This window comes from Canis lupus, chromosome 8 (assembly GCF_011100685.1).
Source record: "Canis lupus familiaris isolate Mischka breed German Shepherd chromosome 8, alternate assembly UU_Cfam_GSD_1.0, whole genome shotgun sequence".
NCBI lineage: Eukaryota > Metazoa > Chordata > Mammalia > Carnivora > Canidae > Canis > Canis lupus.
This window is the reverse complement of record NC_049229.1, coordinates 11370191-11392135: the sequence shown is the minus strand read 5'-3', so window position 1 is coordinate 11392135 and position 21945 is coordinate 11370191. Positions and strand designations below refer to the sequence as shown.

Below are 21945 nucleotides of genomic sequence, written 5' to 3'. Positions count from 1 at the left end.
GTCAGTTAAGTGGCTGCCTTAAACTCAGGTCATCCCAGGGCTCAGGGATAGAGACCCACCCAAGTCAGGCTCCATGCTCAGCAAGGAGTATGCTTCTCCCTCTTCCTCTGCCTCTTCCCCTACTTGTGTTCTGTCAATAAATAAATAAATAAATAAATAAATAAGTAAGTAAGTAAGTAAAGAAATATCTTAAAATCACTGTATTTCCCAGCCACTAAATCTTTTACTATTTGAGAAAAAAAATAGCTCTCCAATCTTTCATTTTGTTACTTTTGTTACCATAAGGATTAAAAGTTCATAATGTAGGGGTGCTTGGCTGGCTCAGTTGGCATAGCATGTGACTTTTGATTTCAGGGGTCTTGAGTTTGAGCCCCATTTTGGGCATACAGATTACTTAAAAAATAATTAAAAAAAAAAAAAAAAAAAAGGTTCTCGGGCAACCTGGGTGGCTCAGCGGTTTAGTGCAGCCTTAGCCTTAGTCCAGGGTGTGATCCTGGAGACCCAGGATCGAGTCCCATGTCAGGCTCCTTGCATGGAGCCTGCTTCTCCCTCTGCCTGTCTCTCTACTTCTCTGCCTCTCTCTGCGTGTCTCTCTCATGAATAGATAAATAAAATCTTAAAATAAAATAAATAAAATAAAATAGAAAAATAAAATAAAGGTTCACAAAACAGATAATACATACATCATTTTCATTCCATGTCCAAAACAACTGATGACAGGCTTTATGTTAAAGATAAGGATATAAGCTTTGAAAAGTGAAGTGCCTTTCTCAAGGTCATACAATGAACAAGTTAGGGTAATTAGTTTGTCATATTCAGCATATGCCTGTTTTATGGTGCATACTTTCTACCATTTTGGGTTGGGTACAGAAAATTCATGTTTAAACATTTTTATGAAAAAAAAACAAGCATATAAAAATGTATATATAAAAGGTTATTAATTGCCAATATTGAATGTCTGGAGACTTACGTTTAGAAATACAGAATAAGTGAATAAACTAGGATTATCGAGATGTTAGAATATGATAAGTCAGTCATAAAATCTAATTCCAAAGACAACTATCTTATTGCATAGAATGATGTTGCTCATGTACTAAAATTATTACAAAACCATATTTGATAATCCCCTTTTGAAAAAGCTATGCATGTTTAAAGGTTATTATATGTGGTAAAAATATATACAAAAGAAAACCTTAACTCTTGATCATAAAATCACATCTCTTATGGACTTATCTGCACTTTTCTTTTTGCTATCATGAAAGAGGTAATTCCTTTCCTAAATAACAACAACAAATCAACTCTGATTATCAAATGTCACCTGTAATAAGTGGAGTTAGAATCCAACTAACTGTGTGATCTTAGATGTCTACTTAATTTCTCTGAGCCTGTTTCTACTTCTGTAAAATATAGTAATTGTACATACAACTCATACAGGTGTAAAAATTAAATGAATTTACAAGTTATTTTTTAGCATACTAAAATTATGCAAAAAGCAAATATTCGGTAAAAAAGCTAAATTATTTTAGCAAAGTACATTATTTCACCTGAGGAATAGAAGAAGGGCTAGGGTCTCTTCAGACTTGCACATTTATTTTTCCTTCAGGAATTTCATCATTAAATAAAAGATCTATGTATATACATCTGGTTGTCAACCACAAAAATGACAGTTTCAATTTAACTAAAAAATAACTTTCACATAAGAATAATCTCTCTCCATAGAAAAACCAGAGAACATCTTAAACATTGTGTATCACCATCATCTAGTAGTACTACAATGCAAAACTTGTGTTTCTTGATATTATAACTTAATGGGGCTTCGCACAGTGCAAATTATTCAGTTGCTGAATTTGTTATTATAAGTCTCAGTGTAACACAAATGTCTTCATCTCCTCATCTTTTGCAATTATCATGCATTCTTTGTATTTGTACAAAAAAACAATGAATGCTAATTGTTATCACGTATAACTCATGTCACAAGAACAAATACTCATTATTATGAAGTTTCAATATTTATTTAAGTAAGGATTTAATTATATGTGCCACAACCATGATTTTTGGGACACAGGGTCCCTACTCTCATGAAGATCATCGTCTAATGGCAATGATGTAAAAACAAATGATAACAACAAAAAAACATTACTTAAGACCCAGTGACTAGCTACTTCAAGAAGACAATGTTCCTGTTAACAGATAAAAATATTTCAGAGCCAGAAATCATAAAAAGTATAGTAATATACCAGAAAACCTCAAGGAATTTTTGCTAGACACAACATACTGAAACTAAAGAGATTCTTTCTGAGATTAAAGTTCCTCTTTGCTAGATCAAAAATAAAACAGGTCACACTTGAATCATTAAAATAATATGTCAATGATACCAAGTTTTAGCATTTCTTTGACAGTTAAGGTTATTTTCTTCTTAAGACTTTATTTATTTGAGAGAGGGGGAGCACAGAAGGAGAAGGACAGCCTGACATGGGGCTCAATTCCAGGACCCTGAGATCATGACCTGAGCTGAAGGCAGATGCTTAACTGCTGAGCCACCCAGGTGCCCTGTTAAGGTTATTAAAAGCTAGAATTTCAAAAGCAACATAAAAAGTCCTTTAGAAACTAACATCATGGGTCTCCTAGCGTGATGTATTAAGAAGGATACATCAGCCCTATGTAGCCAAAGATATTTTAACTTGAGTCTGACCAGGTAGTTAAACAAAATTCAAGAAGAATCTGTAAAAAAAAAAAAAAAACTGGCTTAAAATCTTCAAAAAAAAAATGTGTCACGTAAACACACACCCAAGGCTAGGGAATTTCTTGACTGGATCTGAACTGAAAGAAAAAATATCATCTTAGGATGATATTATTGGGACAATAGAGGAAATCTGAATATAGGCAGATTAGATAATAGGGTTTTATCAATGTTAAATTTTCTGAAGATGGTATTTATATTGTGGTTATGTGGGGAAAATGTCCTAGTTCTTGGGAGATACATACTAAAAGACTTAAAGTTGAATGTGATAATGTCTCATTACTTACTCAAATGATTTCACACACAAAAAAGGGAAGAAATTTGACAGAAGTAAGAAATGGTGAATCTAGGTAAAAAGTATACAACTGCTTAACCATACTATCCCTCTACATTAATAAAGATTTAAACATGTTCCAAAATATAAAGAACAAATGGTAATTTAAGAAAGGAATAATCCTTTAGAACAAACCAACTAAGAAATTGTAGGATTTCTTCGGATGTGCAGTCTTACACTTAAAGTAAAACACATGGATTATGTTTTTCCACAGCCATGATCTACTTTCTCATCCAAGACAGAGTAGGCAGGGGGTTAGTCTAACCAAAGTTGAAGTTCTGACAAGTGAATAACATTGTGGGGGTTGAGGAGGTATGTAAGAGAGTAAAGATAAAAAAAATTGATCTGGGGTGCTTGGGTGGTTCAATCGGCTAAGTATCTGACTCTTGATTTCATTTCAGGATCCTGAGATTGATCTCCACATCACAGGGCTCACAGAGTCTTTGGCCTTTTATATGATAACCCACAGACATCTGAAGATGTTAACAAGTACATAATATGAATCCATTATCAAAATGTCATTTCTGCTTTTTTTAACTACAATTTCAGTACATTTTCAGTTTTCATTAATGGTATACATAAAGTTGCCCTACCAGCACTCAGTGGGGAGTCGGCTGGAGATCTTGCCCTACTTCTCCCTCTCACGCAGGGAGATAAAATTCGCCCTCGCCCTCGCCCCCACTCACGCAGGTGCTGTGCGCTGTCACCAAATAAATATTAAGAAAAAAAAAGATTTCACCCACTTTACCTCAATATTTTCATGCATCACTGGTGTGTTGTAATAAAATACAACTTTTAGATCAATATTTAGAGAATCTTCTTGGCTAAACAAAAGCACAACTAAGGCTAAGTCTGCCATGTTTTCCTGACACAGAAGACTTTTAAGCGTTTCCTCCTTTAGAGTGGTATTTTAATGAAAATTTTTTGTTTTGTAAGTATGCTATCTTCAGAATATACTTAAGGTATTCCTAGGTTAGAGTCTTTGCAAATTTTTTCCTACCTTTTACAATAAGTTTTTCAATTTCCTGCTTTATTGTTAATGTGCCTCTTGCTACTGCTGATCTTACTTTGCTCTTCCAATTTGCCAACGATGTAGACAAATTTGAACTCTTGTATGTTACTGGTGTAAATGTAAAATGGTGAATCCACTGTAGAAAATAGTTTGAAAGCTCCACAAAAAGATAAACATAGAATTACCACATGATTCAGCATTCAACTCCTGGATTATGTATCCAAAAGAACTGAAAACAGGTACTCAAACAAATGTTTGTATATGAATGTTCACAAGCAGCAGTGTTTACAACTGCCAGAAGGTGGAAACAACTAAATGTCTGCCAACTTATCAGTGAGTAAATAAAATGTGGTATATCCTCATAATGACACATGCTACAACATAGATGAACACTACTCAAAGTGACAGATGCCAGACAAAAGGTTACATATTGTAGGATTCCAGATACATGAAATATTCAGGATAAGTAAATCCAAGCAGACAAAAAGCAGATTGGTGGTTGCCAGAGTCTTGGGCCAAGGGAGGAATAGGGAAAGGAATAACTTACTAAATGGTTATAGTTTCCTTTAGGATGATAAAAATCTCTGGATTTAGATGAGGTGGTGGTTGCATAACACTGTACATGCACGACATGTTACTGAACTGCAGATTTTTACATGGCTCTTTTTATGTCATATGAATTTTATCTCAACAACAACAAAATTTTTTTTGAAGATTTTATTTTTTATTTATTCATCAGAGAAACACAGAGAGAGAGTCAGAGACACTGGCAAAGGGAGAAGCAGGTTCCATGCAGGGAGCCTGATGTGGGACTTGATCCCAGAACTCCAGGATCACGCTCAACTGCTGAGCCACCCAGGAGTCCCTCAACAAAAATGTTTTTAAAAAGTATCACTCTGGGCAGCCCCAGTGGCGCAGCCGCCTGCAGCCTGGGGTGTGATCCTGGAGACCCAGGATCGAGTCCCGCATTGGGCTCCCTGCATGGAGCCTGCTTCTCCCTCTACCTGCGTCTCTGCTTCTCTCTCTCTCTGTGTCTCTCATGAATAAATAAATAAAATCTTAAAAAAAAAAAAAAAAAGTATCACCCTATGGGGCACCTGGGTGACTCGGAGATTGAGCATCTGCCTTTGGCTTAGGTTGTGATCCCGGAGTCCTGGGATAGAATAGTGCACTGGGCTCCCTCTGGGGAGCCTGCTTATCTCTCAACCTATGTCTCTTTTTCTCTGTGTCTCTCATGAGTAAACAAATACAATCTTAAAAAAAAAAAGTATCATACTAAGTCACCTGACTTCTTTAATATTCAATGCTGATAATGATGCTTCCTTATTAAAATTTTTCTTTCTGGTGTTTTAGAGCCTACTCTTTTGTATAGCCTATTTGCACTTCTGAACTTTTCTTCTCACTTCATATGTTCACCTTGAATTTCATCAACACATACCTTACATTAATATCTACACAATGACAATTACCAAAATCTTAAAGAGTAAAACCATTTCCAAAGATCCACAGGCATACATTCAGTGGAGTCTTTGGGCTTTTAAATGATAACCCACAGGCATCTGAAGATTTAACAAGTACATAATATGAATCCATTATCAAAATGTCATTTCTGCTTTTTTACTACAATTTCAGTATATTTTCAGTTTTCATTAATGGTATACATAAAGTTGCCCTACCAGCAATAGGAGGAGCTTTTTTTTTTTTTTAAAGAATTTATTTATTCATTTGGAGGAGTGAGAAAGAGCAACAGTGACCTATGGGACAAAAGCAGCAAATAAGTTAAACTGTCTGAATGACCAAATTCAGTGCACTGAAGTTTTTAGATAGTAGTGCAGAGAGGTGGAATCACAACAGAGCACAATGTTCTACCAGAGTTGACAAGATGGAAGACAGGAAAAGGATGGGAAGGCCAAAATCTGTGGGGCAAAATATCAAAAAAGAGGAGAGTTACCAAAGAAAGAGCCTCAAAGATGTTCAGAAAAGTTCCTGAAGCCAGGGCAGAGAATAGTTAATATTCTATTCTCTAAAGATCTTTTAATATACAGGGTCAAGTCCTTATTTTATTGTTCATCTATATAAACAACAGTATAAAAGCTGGTCTGGATCCACCAAAACAAACTTACATACAAGCCTAGGAAGTATCAAGTGATTCACAAATACTTAACACATGACAAAACAAACTGAACATTCTTTAATGAACACTGGAAAACGCACCACCTAATAATGTAAAATTCAAAATGTCTGACATCAAATCAAAACCACTAAAGAAGCAGAAAAGTTAGTCACAATTAGGAGAAAAACAGATCCAGAAACAGTAATAGCTCCAGAAATGAAATACGGCAGAATAATAAAAAAGGCCTTTAGAACAGCTATTATAAATTCTTTTAAGTATATTCACTGATACAAAGGAAAAAATACCAACATGATGGGTAGAAAAATAACACACAGGAAAAAGAGACTTAAATGGAACTTCTGGACCATATAGAAAAAAAAATGGTGAACTAGAAGATAAGGCAATAGATATACAGTTTTACCTAAATGAAACACCGAAGAAAAAAGCTTATTAACAAAACAAACAACCTTAGTGCGCTGTGGGACAATTTCAAGATGTCTAACAGTCCAGAAGCAGAAGTATGAGGACTGAGGGGGAAAAAAGACATTTCAAAAAATAATGGCCCCAAATTTCAAATTTGAAAACTATAAACCAAAAAGATCCAAGAAGCTCCAGAAACCTCAAGCACAAGTTTTTTTTTTTTTTTTTTTTTTAAGCACACATTAAGGAACATTTTAAATACAACTGTTAAAAACAGAATAACCTAAAAAGGATCTAGGAAGTGAGGATGAAAGGAGATCACATACAGAGAACACAGAAAAGAGTAATAGACTGCTTGTTAGATATTGTGAAAAAGACAATGAATGGTCTTTAAAAAGCTGAGTGAAGAAAAAAGCAGAAAAAAAGAAATCAATCCAATTTTACAACTGCACCAAAATCCGTAACATACCTAGCAATAAGCATAACCAAAGAGGTACAAGATCTATACTCTGAAAACTACAGAACCTTTATTGAAAAGAATGCAAAAAAAAAAAACAAAAAAAAAAAACAAAAACCCAAGACAAACAAAAAAAAATGGAAAAAATTCCACACTCCTGGACTAGAAAGAGCAAACATTGTTAAAATGTCTATACTACTACAAGCAATCATACATTTAATACAATCTCTATGAAAACACCAACACCATTTCTCACAGAGCTAGAACAAACAATCCTAAAATGTGTATGGAGTCACAAAAGATGCCAAATAGCCAAAGCTATCCTTAAAGGACAAAGCAAAGCAGGAGGCATTGCCATTACAGACTTCAAGCTATATTACAAAGCTGCAGTCATCAAGACAGTATGATACCAGCAAAAGAACAGACACATAGATCAATGGAACAGAAGAGCCACAAATGGACCCACAATTATATGGTCAATTAATCTTTGACAAAGCAGGAAAGAATATCCAATAGAAAACAGTCTCTTCTTCATCAAATGGTGTTAGGAAAACTGGACAGCAACATGCAGAAGAATGAAACCAACCACTTTCTTATATATCATACACCCCCCCCCCCCAAAATCAAAATGGATGAAAGACCTAATTGTGAGACAGGAAACCATCAAAATCCTAGAGGAGAACATGGTAACAACCTCTCTGACCTCAGCAGTAGCAACTTATTAGACATGTCACCGGCAGCAAGGGAAACAAAAGCAAAAGTGAGAACTACTGGGACTTCATCAAGATAAAAAGCTTCTGCAAAGGAAATAATCCACAAAACTTAAAGGCAGCCTATGCAATGGGAGAAGATATATGTGAATGACATATCTGATAGACGGTTAGTATCCAAAATACATAAGGAATTTATCAAACCCAACACCCAAAAAATAATCCAGTTAAGAAATGGCCAGAAGATGTGAACAGACATTTCTCCAAAAAAGACATCCAGACGCTAAAAGGCACATGAAAAGATGCTCAACATCACTCATCATCAGGGAAATACAAATTGAAACCATGATGAGATACCACTTCACACCTGTCAGATAGCTAAAATTAGTAATACAGGAAACAACATATGTTGGCAAGGATGTGGAGAAATGGCAACACTCTTACACTGTTGGTGGGAATACAAACCCGTGCAGCTACTCTGGAAAATAGTATGGAGGTTCTTCAGAAAGTTAAAAATAGAACTACCCTACAATCTATTAATTACACAACTAGATATTTACCCAAAGGATACAAAATATAAATTTGAAGGGGTACATGCACCCCAATGTTTACCAGCATTATCCACAGTAGCCAAACTATGGAAAGAACCCAAATGTCCACTGACTGATGAACAGATAAAGGTGTGTGTGTGTGCACACACATGCACACACGAGAGAGAGATGGAGCTAGAGCGTATTATGTTAAGCGAAATAAGTCATAGAAAGACATACAACATGATTTCACTCATGTGGAATTTAAGAAACAAAACAGATGAACATATGAGAAGGGGAAAAAAGGAGAGAGAAGGAAACAAACCATGAGACTTTCAATGACAGAGAACAAACTGAGGATTGATAGAGGGGTGTGGGTGGGGGATGCGCTAAATGGGTGATGGGTATTCAGGAGGGCACCTGTTAGGATGACCACTGGGTGTTATATTTAAGTGATGAATCACTGAATTCTGCTCCTGAAACCAATATTACATTATAGGTTAGCTAACTGGAATTTAAATAAAAATGTGAAGAAAAAGATGGGATGCCTGGGTGGCTCAGTGGTTAGCATCTGCCTTTTGGCTCATGATCCTGGGGTTCCTGTGGGGAGGTCATGATCCTGGGGTCCCTATGGGGAGCCTGCTTCTCTCTCTGCCTATGTCTCTGCCTCTGTCTTTGTGTCTCTCGTGAAAAATTAAATCTTAAAAAAAGGTTTTTTTTTTTTTTTGAAGAAAAAAAAAAACCCAACAGCTTATAACTATACCCAGAAGAACTGGGAAAACTCAGTATTTGATTTTAATACTTACTACAAAGTTACGTAATGAAAATTGAAAGGTACCAGCATATGTGGATAACCATATAAATCACTAAACTGTAAGTGGAAGCCAAGAAATATTCACATCTATGGTCAATTTTTCGAAAGAATGTCAAAAAAATCCAATAAATGGTGCTTAGACAATGGAGATCTACATGCAAAAGAATCTAGCTGTAACCTTCTCTTGCACCATACACAAAAAATAAAATGGATCACAGATCTAAATGTAAAGCACTAGTATCATTAAAATTCTTAGAAGAATATATAGGAACAAATCTTTGTGACCTTGGATTGGGCAAAACTTTCTTAAACACGATACTATGAACACAGTGAAAAAAATCTTAAAATACTGGAGAGATATCAAAATACCCAATTTTTGTGCTTCAGAAGATACCATCAAGGAATGTTTTTTGAGAATTTTTTTTTTGCAAATCATACTTACATACAACTTGTATTCAGCTTAACAGTAAAGTAAGATAAACAACTAAAAATGGGCAGGGGCGCCAGTGTGGCTCAGTTAGTTAAGCATCTGACTTTAGCTCAGGTCATTATCTCATCAGGGTCCTGGAATTGAGCCCCATGTGAGTTCTATGCTCAGTGAGAAGTCTGCTTGAGGATCCTCTCTTCCTGTCCCTCTGCCTCTCCGCCCACTATTGCTTTGTGTCTCTAAAATAAATAAATCTTTAAAAAAAATGAACAAAAGATCTAAATAGATATTTCTCGAAAGCAGATATACAAATAGCAAACAAACACTTGAAAAAACATACATAATAACATCATCTTCATCAGGGAAATGCAATCAAAATCCTATGATTTATCACTTCACATCTACTAGAGTAGTTACAGTCAAAAAAAGAGAAAAATAAGTATTAGCAAGATATGAAGAAACTAGAATTCATATACTGCTGGTGGGAATGTAAAATGGTACAACTACTTCAGAAGACAGTCTGGTAGTTTCCATATCATCTATCAAATCCACTTCGAGTACATACTCAAATGAAACACATGTCTACACAAAAAAATGATAGAAGAATGTTCACAGAAGCAACAGTCACAATAGGCAAAAAGTATAAACAACCCAAAGGTTCACTAATGGAAAATTATTCAGCAATAAAACTGAAGTACTGATAGATGCTATAAAATGAATGAGCTTTGAAAATGTTAGGTTAAAGAAGCCAGTAGAAAGTTAAAAGGTGGGTGGGTATGGGTAACAGGAAGTGACAGCTTAATGGGCATGGGGGTCCATTTTAGGAAAATGGAAAAATCCATTTTAGGAAACCTCTAAAATAGGTTGCAGTGATGGCTGCACAACTCTGTGAAAATACTAAAATTTACCACTGGATTGTACATTTTAAATGAATGAATTGCAGAATATGTGAATTACATTTTAGTAAAGCTGTTATAAAAAAAGATTTATATATCTTCCTTTTGAAAGAAAATATCTTTCAAAAACAATGATAAATATCTATTTTTTTTTAACAGATTTTATTTATTCATTCATGAGAGACACACAGAGAGAGAGGCAAAGACATAGGCAGAGACAGGCAGGCTCCACACAGGGAGCCCGATGTGGGACTTGATTCCAGGACCCCAGCATCACGCCCTGGGCCGAAGGCAGAGCGTTAACTGCTGAGCCACTCAGGTGTCCTGATAAATATCTGTTTAAAGCAAAAATTATAAACATGTATTATGATTTTTAATACATACTGAGAATTATAGGTCAAAGGAACAGAATAGAATATCAAGAAATAAATCCACAATCATATGGTCAATTAATCTTCAACAAAGCAGGAAAGAATATCCAATGGGAAAAACAGTCTCTTGAAATGGTGCTGGGAAAACTCATCAGCTACATGCAAAAGAATGAAACTGGACCACTTTCTTATACCATACACAAAAATAAACTCAAAATGGATTAAAAACCTAAATGTGAGACATGAAGTCACAAAAATTCTAGAAAGGAGCACAGGCAATAATGTCTCTGACCTCAGCTGTCACAACATTTTTCTAGATGTTTCCTGAGGCAAGGAAAATAAATGCAAAAATAAACTAGTGGGACTTTTGCACTGAAAGACAACCTATAGAATGGGAGAAGATATTTGCAAATGACATATCTGATAAAGGGTTAGTATGTAAAATATATAAAGAATTTATACAACCCAACATCCAAAAAAACCCAAATAATCCAATAAAAAATGGGTGCAAAACATGAACAGACATTTCTCCAAAGAAGACGTACAAATGGCTAGATACATGAAAAGATGCTCATCTTCACTTATCATCAGGGAAATGCAAATCAGAACTATAATTAGGTATTCCCTCATACCTGTCTGAATGGCTAAAATCAAAAACACATGAAACAAGTGTTTGTGAGGATGTGGAGAAAATAGAACTCGTGTGCACTGTTGATGGGAATGTGGAACAGTATGGAGATTCCTCAAAAAGTTAAAAATAGAACTATCCTACAATCCCCAATTGTACTACTGGGTACCTTAAAAAACACAAAAACACAAATTCAAAGGGATATACACACGACCTAATGCTTACTGCAGCATTATTTACAAAAGGCAAATTATGGAAGCAGCCCAAATGTTCACTGACAGATGAATTCATAAAGAAGTGGCATATATATGCAATGGAATATTATTCAGCCATAAAAAAGAATGAAATCTTGCCATCTGCAACACATAGATGGAGTTAGTAAAATGCTGGGTGAAATAAGATACAAATGAAAGCAGAAAAGAGAATTAAAAGTAGAATTCACTGAATTAAAAATAGACAAAAGACAGGAGGAAAAACAAACCAATAAAACCAAAAGTTGGTTCTTTGAAAAGACTGATAATATTGATACATTTCTAATGAGAGGGGAAGAAAAGACACAAATTAGTAATATAAAATCAAAAGAGAATACACCACTACAGAGATGCTACCGGCATTAAACCTCTGATAAGGAATTTTTTTTTTAAGATTTTAAAGAGGCAGAGACACAGGCAGAGAGAGAAGCAGGCTCCATGCAGGAAGCCGGATGCAGAACTCAATCCCGGGTCTCCAGGATCACGCCTTGGGCTGAAGGCGGCGCTAAATCGCTGAGCCACCTGGGCTGCCCATTATAAGGAATTCTATAAACAATCTTATGCCACCTCGGATGGAATGGGCAAACTTTGAAAGACAAAAAACCCCTATGCTTAATTAAGAAATCAAAAATCTATATAGCCCTGTATCTACTTTAAAATTTTAGACAATAGTTAAAAACCTCCTCACAAATAAAATTCCAGGTCCAAACGGTTTCATGGTGATTTATACCAAAATTTAAGAAAGAAATATTACCAATTTTGTACAAACTTTTTAGAAAATAGACTCAAGTCTGTGATGCCAGTTTTACTCTGATACCAAAACTAGCCAAAGACACTGCAAGTTAAAGAAAACTACAGACCAATATCCCTCAGGAATCAGAAATTCTTAACATTTCAGCAAAATGAATCCAGCAATATATAAAAAAAGAAAACATTATGACCAAGCAGTGTTTATCCCAGAGATGCAAGTTTAGTTTAACACCTGAATATCAATAAATATTTTACTATATAAACAGACTTTAAAAAGGAACCATATGATCAACCTCAACAGAAAAATCACATGACAAAAATCAACATCCATTTTGGATATAAGGAACAAGAATAGAAGGGAACTTCTCAACCTGATAAAGAGCATCTACAAAAACCCCAACAGCTAGCTATCATTACGTATTGATGAAACACTGGGTGCTTTTTGGGGTGATGAAAATTTTCTTTATCTTGATTGTGGTGGTGCTTAAATGACTAGAGTTATCAAAACTCACTGAACAATCAAAATTGGTAAATTTCATCAATGAAGTTGAAATTTTAAGACTACCATAATAGCTTCTTCAAGGTTCTTTATGATTGATTATAACAGTAAAAGCACTCCTCATTTATACCACTACAAACAGTAAAACACAACTTTTAAATAAAAAGTATCTGATATATATTTACATTGTTAAGTTGAACCTTCAAAAGAAAATGGTTAGGCTACAAGTGCATATTGAGAATTCGATATTGAACTCGAGCAACTGAGAATTTTCTGCTAAAACTCATCAGCATTAATCAGTAAAATCAAACAATATACTACCACCACCACCACCACCACAAAAGAACTGGGCTTTAATCTATATAACTATTCTTGTGGTCTTATGGTACCTCAGTATACCTCTAACAAAGCACTTAAATATATAAATTACCCGTCAGTTAACTGAATTAATTCAGATTATGCTAAGAATTGGGGTAGAATTTCATTTTGTCTTACACTTGGAATTCATTCATTTTCCTTGTACCAAATCACTCAATTATCATGAAAATACTCAAGAAATGGGAATTTTTAATTATAAAAATAAATGTACAAAATACTATTATTTTATTTTCTAATTACTAAAGAAAATATATCCTCATTTCTCAGTCATATCCATAAAGCCAAATTATATTACTAGAGCAAATGAGAATTCTTTAAGCTCAAAGCAGAAAGTATTTTAAGAACCTTTGCAAAAAAAAAGGAACCTTTGTATTTCTACTATGCTAAAGATGGATAGAAATATAGATAAGAAATTTGGCTGAAATACACTTTGTTGAAGGAAAACAACAAATGAATAAAAGGGTATATCCAAATGTAGGCTCTATAAATTAATATTTATTAACCTTCCGGAAAGGAGAAGATATAGGCTATTTCAAATACAATACTAGTGGATAACAGTTATTGCCCCATATTCCACTCCTTTATTAAAACAGAAAGTCAGCACTTCTCACCAAGGAGAAAACCCCAAATGTAAAGAACTTAGCCGATAATCAGACTAAAAGGCTAAAGTGTATATCCAAGTAAAAATTAGTTTGACATTTTAGATAGGATATTGTAGTTTTGTCTTTTAAACAATGCTTACTTATCAAAGATCATTAAGAACAAATAAAGATGGAATTAGTTCATATTTTCAAACCATTAAATTTTGTAGTCCATTCAATTACTGAGGTTTCATGATTAACTTAGGTTTTAAAATGCACATAAACATGACAAAAGTGATAAAATTCTACCTTTATTCCTTAACTTTGACTAGTCCAGCCCTCAGATGATAGTTTACATTGGACAAAGTAAACATAACACAGGCTGGTTTTTAAAATAGTGAGGATATCTGTACACTCTTAAAAATACAACTCAAACCATATAAACCACATCAAGATAGTGCTGCTAAATAAACAGTAATATCTCAAACAAGCAGCCTTTCATACATTTATAAATATTGCTATGAAATTTATTTTTTTTTGCTATGAAATTTAAAACAAAAAGTCATGTGTAAAATGGGTAATAATAATAGTGCTAGATTTAAAAAACACTGAAAACTTTCAGATTTATATATTTAAAGTCATAATTGAATAGCATAATTTAATAATCAAGTTATTTTAAATTCCAGAATAAAGTAAGTAACATTTTAGCATTCGACTTACCCATTTATTCAAGAGAAGCCCAACAAAAACATTAATGGCCAACAACAAAGCTTTTCCAAATGTCAGTTATGTCTAGAGTTAATATTCAAGATAATCAATCCTAACACCTCTTTCATAACTTAGCTTTGATGAATCATGAAACATTTCACAAACTGTTGGTTTGGCAAAAGTGAAATTTTCAATTAAATTTCTTGCAATGAAAAAAAAATTCTTGCAATGATACTTCAGTCCTACCTGTATCTTCAATAAATTCCACACATTTTTCAACAAATAGTGGTATGGGCTTCTCAGCTGTAACCAGATCCTGGAGGGGCATTCCAAAGTAATTACTTTCCCAATTTCTACGTGTTGGTGGATTGAAGTTCTTAGTTTTCTTTTTCTGCTATAAAAAAAATATTCAAGTTAAAACTATTAAAATTTCCTTCAGAATAACACTGATATTCAGCAATGTAAATACACATCCAACCTAAATGACCATCAATGTGGGACTCAGTTAAATTCTGCTAGAAGTAACAACTTGAGCAATGGAAAGAGACAAAGTGAACAGAGAAAAAAAATGACTAAAAAGAATGTTCCCTTTGGAAAATAATAGGAAACTGGAGAGGTAGGGAAATTAGAAAAGGCCATTTTTCAATGCCACCTCAAAGGAAATGCTGGAAGTAATCAATGCTCAATTCAGTTTAGGTGTAGCCTCCCAATTCTATTTGGTCTTTGGGGCAGGTCCAAGTGAGATTTTTGTGTATAGCTATTTATTATAAGAACATAATATAGCTTTAATTAATTATTGATTATACAATGGAACTATGTAACTTCATGAATTTTAGTCCCATCATCTGCCCCTTATTTTCCCATTTTCCTCCTATCTACTGATTCTATTTCTTAAATGTTAAGATAGTTTTCGTAAGTAATGGATACATTTTTACAAGAGTAAAAACAGAATAAAATACTAATTTTCAGAGTTTAATCTCAATCTAGCACTGGGAGAAAATGAGTTCTTTGCTAGGGAGTGAACATCTCAAAAATCTAAGGAGGGACTGTCTAGAATTCAACTGCTAAGAAGATTCTGAGTCAATTTTTCTGGAGTAGGATACTGTAGGCATTTCTAAAGATAATTCTATTATACATCCCTAGTTGACAATTTCTGAAATATAGAAAGATGAGTAAATTTTCAGAAATTCAAAGATGTTAGAGCATTTTTATTGACAGCTCTTCTCTTTTCAGTTTACCTACATTTTCTGATAAATCACAAACTTATTCAAATTTGTCATAATATCATTATTTACTTATTGTAAACAGGATAAAAACATATCATTTCTTACCAGAAAAGGGCAGGGGATGGGGAAGGTGCACAGGGAGAGTTTCCTATGCCTAAAGCAATACTCAACTTCCCATTCTTTCTGGAAGAGACTCTCCTTTGGATGGATCACCCAATGTATTCTTCCAAGTCTCTGGCTATCTTGAATAATTAACTAAGTCCTTTCTTCATCTCCATTTCAGGCTGCTCCATCTAGCAAACTTCCAGAGCTCATGAAATCAAGTTTCTAAACCCTCATGTACTATATCTCAATGATATGGATTATATACAACCCTGGTATGTACAGATCACATGTAACATAACTAGGTGTCTGGAATGTTGCCAACAAAGCATTGGAATGTTCGATCTGGCTCAAGACCTAAACCCACCAAGTAGCGTGGATCCTTACTCCTTAAATAATCCTTGCACTACCACCACCACCACCACCAAAACAAAACAATATGCAAGGAAGAGGAAATGAAGAAACTAATTTCAAAACTGAGGTAGGATAGTAAGCCAAGTCCTCTTTCTCAGAAACAGTAAGGTACTTTCTAGCCTGCAAACTACCAGCTGCAAAATTTGACTAGAAAACTGAAAACTGAGGCATAGATGGATGTATTTTGTTTAGAGAGATGATATAGCAATAAGTAAGATTACGCTTAATGAAAACAGCAATGCCTGGCCTATGACAGAAGCAAAAGGAATAAAGTGGTAAGAAGATCTATTAAGATCTTTGCTACCAAAAGAACACGGTTATGAGAAAAGTAAGCTAGTTGGTCCTAAATGTGCCAGTTAACTCTTAAGAAAACCCTCTTTTTAATATTGCCTTTTAGGAAACAATCTGAACTCTCAGATGACTCTGAAAACATTCCAGCCTTATCCTTGGGATCATAGGAAAGAAGAACATAATGGGAGTGTAAATTTTATTTAGTAAGAACTGAATACTTGGGGCAGCCCGAGTGGCTCAGCGGTTTGGCACCGCCTGCGGCCCAGGGTGTGACCCTGGAGACCCGGGATGGAGTCCCACATTGGGCGTCCTGCGTGGAGCCTGCTTCTCCCTCTGCCTGTGTGTCTCTGCTTCTCTCTTGCTCTCTCTGAATGAATAAATAAATCTTTAAAAAAAAAAAAAAGAACTGAATACTTGACTAAAATTGGGAAGGTGAAGACAAGAAAGTAAAATAAGGTAGATTATCTGGCTTATGCTCAGGGAACATTCCCCCAAGGTCTATAAAATTACAAGGGCAAATTATTTAATTCTGTGGTTATACCAAGATTCAGGGCTAGTAATCTATAGCAATGAAAGGCTAAGTGTCTTGTAGCATAGAATTTCTGGCAATGTCTAAAGGGATAATTTACTAACAAAGAACTGCCTTGACAGCTCAAGTTATAATTCATATATATTAGGAGGAAAAAAAACGTTTAAGTTCTGTGATTTTACTAATTTTTCTAACTAACACTGGTATAAAAGAATATTCTATTCAGAGAAAGTTTTGGATTAGCTTTTATGATGAATAAAAATGTATAATTCCTTTTTCTAATAGTGATAGTTCTTAATCATCAGAATTCTGAGAGTTCTTTTAAAATATGCAAATTTTGAAAAACTCTACATAATTTTGATATACATCCCTTAGTTAAGAGTTGCTGATCTATAGCTATACATTTATATCAATTCAAAATGAATTTTGTAAGCTAAACTATCTAAGGCTAGATGATTACAACTGTTATAAAATGCCATCAATTCTCAGAAAGCCAAGAAAAAGATGAGGAGTATGGCTATTTGATAATTTATTTCCATAGGTTTTGAAGAACCATTGTCAGAAATGGCAGCCCCCAATTAAATAATTATGCCAGCAGGAAAACATCTGATTTCTAATAACCCAACTTTTGATTCATACTACAAATGAATATCCACAGTAAAATAAACATCTAATTCACAAATAATGTACACAATGTTATTAATTAAGTGTTCAGCAGACATTAAAAACTATCATTAGTATAAGAAAACAGGATTGGGAAAAGGTACACAAATAGCTTTCTTCTAGAAAGAGCTGCCTTCCCACTTCATAGTTACATCAGCAACACAAGAAGGGAGGGCATCTAACATCCTCAAAAAATACTGTAATCAGTAACATTTAAAAAAACATAATACTTCAACTGCTTCTTTTGTAAGCAACAAACTGAGGGGGAAAAAAAAGTTGCAAAAAGCAGTTGAGGAGGGATCCCTGGGTGGCGCAGCGGTTTGGCGCCTGCCTTTGGCCCAGGGCGCGATTCTGGAGACCCAGGATCGATTCCCACGTCGGCTCCCGGTGCATGGAGCCTGCTTCTCTCTGCCTGTGTCTCTGCCTCTCTTTCTCTCTCTGTGACTATCATAAATAAAATAAAAATTAAAAAAAAAAAAAAAAAAAAAAAAAGCAGTTGAGGAGGCTTTCAAAGAGCCAATCCAGGAAACAAGAACATTTGATCTTCTCTAAGATGGGATTCTCAGAGGGGGGAAAAAAAAGGTCAAAGAAAGGAGACAACATGAAGCAAACTGTAAAGAAACTGGAGGAAAAAAAACTCATTAAAGAAATGAAAATCTCTGTAGTAAAAGACTCAATATAACTGAAAGATCAGAATACAGTGAAAAAGATCATCAGAATTCCCCTTCCTACTCTATCATTCTTATGACATATTCCAAAAAAATACTCTTTTGCTTCCATTTTTAAAGTCTCAATCGTCCTCTCCTTGGCTATTTGCCCCATAATGCTATTCCCTTTTGCAAACTCTGCAGAAGCCATATTTATATATATACATATATTAGATGTTTGCAATTTCTTCTTATATGTATTCAAATTATTCTACCACCCTCATCACTCCACTAAATCTGTTCTTATTAAGGTCACCAATGACTGTTTTGAATTAATAATAATTCCCAACTTTCATTTTACTTGACCTTTCGGCAGTCTCTTTCTTTCTTCACTGGACTTTGAGAACACCGCCTCTATTATCTCACTCACTCTCCCCTTACTAGTACTCGCTCCTGGATGCTCTTAGCCAGCCTTGTAATGGGAATACCCCAGGCCTCAGTCCCTGACTACCTTTTTTTCCCTCAATATCTATACCCACTCTCTTCATATTGTCCTCTATCTGCTGATAACCCAAATACTTGCAGCTTAGCTCTTTCTCCTGAACTCTAAACTCATTTGAAACATTCTACTGAACATCTTAACTTGAATGCCTAAGAAAAATCTCTTTCTTAACATCTACAAAACTAAACTACTGATGATTTCCTTAAAATATTCCCCAACTGTGTCCTTATCCATCTCCGATGCTAACAATTCCATCCTTTCAGTAGCTCAGGCTAAAAAATCTTGGGAGTTATCCTTGACCCCCTCTTTTTCTCTCATTCTACTTTCAACTGTAAAGCAAATGTATCAGATATAGAATGTAATTCTTAAAGCTATCATTTCACACAGCTAGATTACATCAACTGCTCAATCCATCCCCCAGGTTCTACCACCATCTCCTCAGACCATTCTCAATAAAGAAGCCAGAATGATAGCAACTCCCAAAATAGCAGCCTACAAGGCCATATAAAATCTGCATGCCTTGAACTCTGCCTCTTTGTATTCCAACTTCATTTCTCTCTACTTTCATCATCATTTACTCCTTTCCTCCAGCCACATAGCTTATTTGTTTTTTTAACATGCCAGGTATCCTCCTGACTTAGAGAGCTTTTTTATACTGGTGGTCCCCTTCATGATTTCTATGAGGCCTACAGTGACTACTCAAACAACTGTAATCCTAGTCCCTGCCCTTCTAGCTGTTGCCCAGCATTCCCAATCCTTTTTACTACTGTTTCTATCTACAACGCTACATTCTTTACTTATGTGTTGTTGTTATTACTGTTATCATTATTTGGTATCCCCTGCTACAATTTAAGCTCCACACAAGGGCAAGGATTTTTATCTGCTTTGTTCATCAACATACTCCAAGGAGTAGGGAATACTGCCTGTAAAAAAGAGCAAAGTACAAAGGGATTTGAGGTCTCTTCTGAAATAATGAATGCCAATATGTTTATTAAATGATCTCATCATGTGCTAGAAAAGATAACAAGACTGAACCATCAAGTTACAGACATATCATATTCAACTCAGTAAGCTTCAAAGAAACTTAAAAAGCATCCAGGCAGAAGAAATCAAGAACCAACAACAGAAGGAAAATATCAGACTAGCTTTAAAGTTCTGAGGAAAACTGGGAAGTCAGAAGACTCGTCAACAGGAATAGTCACAGGAAAAGAGTTGTCAAGAATTCTTTACCTAGTTAGTATGTCAATTTGGATGTGCGGTAACAAGCAACTACAAAAATTTTTAAAGTTTTCAAATATATAATAATATATTTAAATTACAGTAAAAACTGCTTTTGAAAAATCTTAAAGATGTAAGCTCTTTAGCTTACATGTAGAGAACTTGTGCTATGGAAGAAAGAATGAACATTGTTTATATTTACCCATAGAACTAATTCTAAGTTATGGTGGTATGGCTATATAACAAAATAACATCTAAAATTTCATAGCTAAAGCAACAAAATGTAAAAATAATTTGATAATAGGCCAAAACCAAAGACCTCAACATACCCAAAAGAGAAAGGGAAAATAATAAAAGATTGCGTGATTATGCTAAGGAATGACAGAGTATCATGACGGATTATTGGGGGAGGGAAGAATGATAAACTGAAATAGAGGTTCAATATAAATTTAATGACGAAAATAAGCAGCATGCAAACTAATAGTTTTTTCATTTATTTTTCTTTTACAGTTTTTTTTTTTTACCTTTTGAAGTGGAATAAAAATAGGGAATTAGACAAAAGCAAACTGAAACTTACAAAAATAAAATATAAATAAATGGAATAAGATCAACTAAAGAAGATTCTCAGATTTGGTACAAAACTAAACCCAACTAAACACACGTTATTTAAAAAGAGGGACTCCTAAGAGTTGAAAATAAAAACAGGAAAAGTAATGATTTTTTCTTTTTTGTTTTTAAAGAGCAATATTAAATTGGAATTGCCTTCACGAGGCAAAATGCTTTGAACTATACAAAAAGTTATCCCTACGATCTATCCCTTTTCTCCTATAACATTAATCTGTCCCTCCCCTGGGTCATTCTTCTGAACATATCGTCATCTTTAAAAACAACATGAAAATCCTCCTTTAATCCCATGTTAACCTCTAGCTACTATCCCAATTCTTGCTTTTTTTTTTTTTTCTTGGCTGTTTAAATTTTTAATTCCAGTTAGTCAACATACAGTGTTATATGTTAGTTTCAGGTGTCTTGCTCCCTTTCACAGCAAAACTTCTTGGAGATGCCATCTACATCTACTATCTTTTCACATTCCATTCACTCTTTAACCTACTTCCCTTGGGCTTTCTCTTCCATTCAACTTAAATGCTTGTCAAGATCAGATACTTCCACACTATCAAATTAAAAAAGAAATGTTGCTCTTCATCCTTCTTGAACTCTCAGAAACATTCTTTCCTGACTACTACCCTTCCTTAAACACTTGTTCTCTTGGCTCTCATTTCACTACTCTTGGGTTCAAAGGATTTCTTTTTGTTTCACCTGCCAATACCCTTCCTGATTTACCCAAACTCAGTTCTGAGCCCTCCATTCTTTCTCTGTACTCTACACCCTTAGGTAAATTTATCTAATCCCTAGTTTAAATCCCTTTACATCATGTATCTCTTTTTCTAAGTACCAGATTCATACATATAACTTTTAGGTTTTATTTTCACTGGGATCTCAACATAAAAAGTGCAAAATAGATGTCTTGATTCTCTCTGGTCTGAATCACCCTTAGTTTTCACTATCTCAGTAATTCTACCCAGTTGCTTAGATCTTAAATCTAGGACTCATCTTGATTTTCTTCCTCTTCCCTTACTCCCTACAGCAACTGCTAAACCCTGTTGGTATGACTTCCAAAATATTATATAAGAACTGTCTACTTTTCCCTTTTTTTGGTACCTATACTGGCAAAATACC

General features: G+C 34.6%; 1 protein-coding gene across 4 annotated transcripts in view; it reads right to left on the bottom strand.

Annotated features, from left to right (window-relative positions):
- Positions 1-21945, bottom strand: part of ARHGAP5 (Rho GTPase activating protein 5) — a 78688-nt gene that overhangs the window by 22957 nt on the left and 33786 nt on the right. For 3 of the 4 annotated variants that reach the window (XM_038544455.1, XM_038544454.1, XM_038544453.1), the window contains exon 3: positions 14866-15013. In XM_038544455.1, coding sequence (XP_038400383.1) covers positions 14866-15013 — 148 coding nt within the window. The remainder of the gene's footprint in view (positions 1-14865; positions 15014-21945) is intronic. The other variant, XM_038544456.1, reaches the window with a different exon arrangement.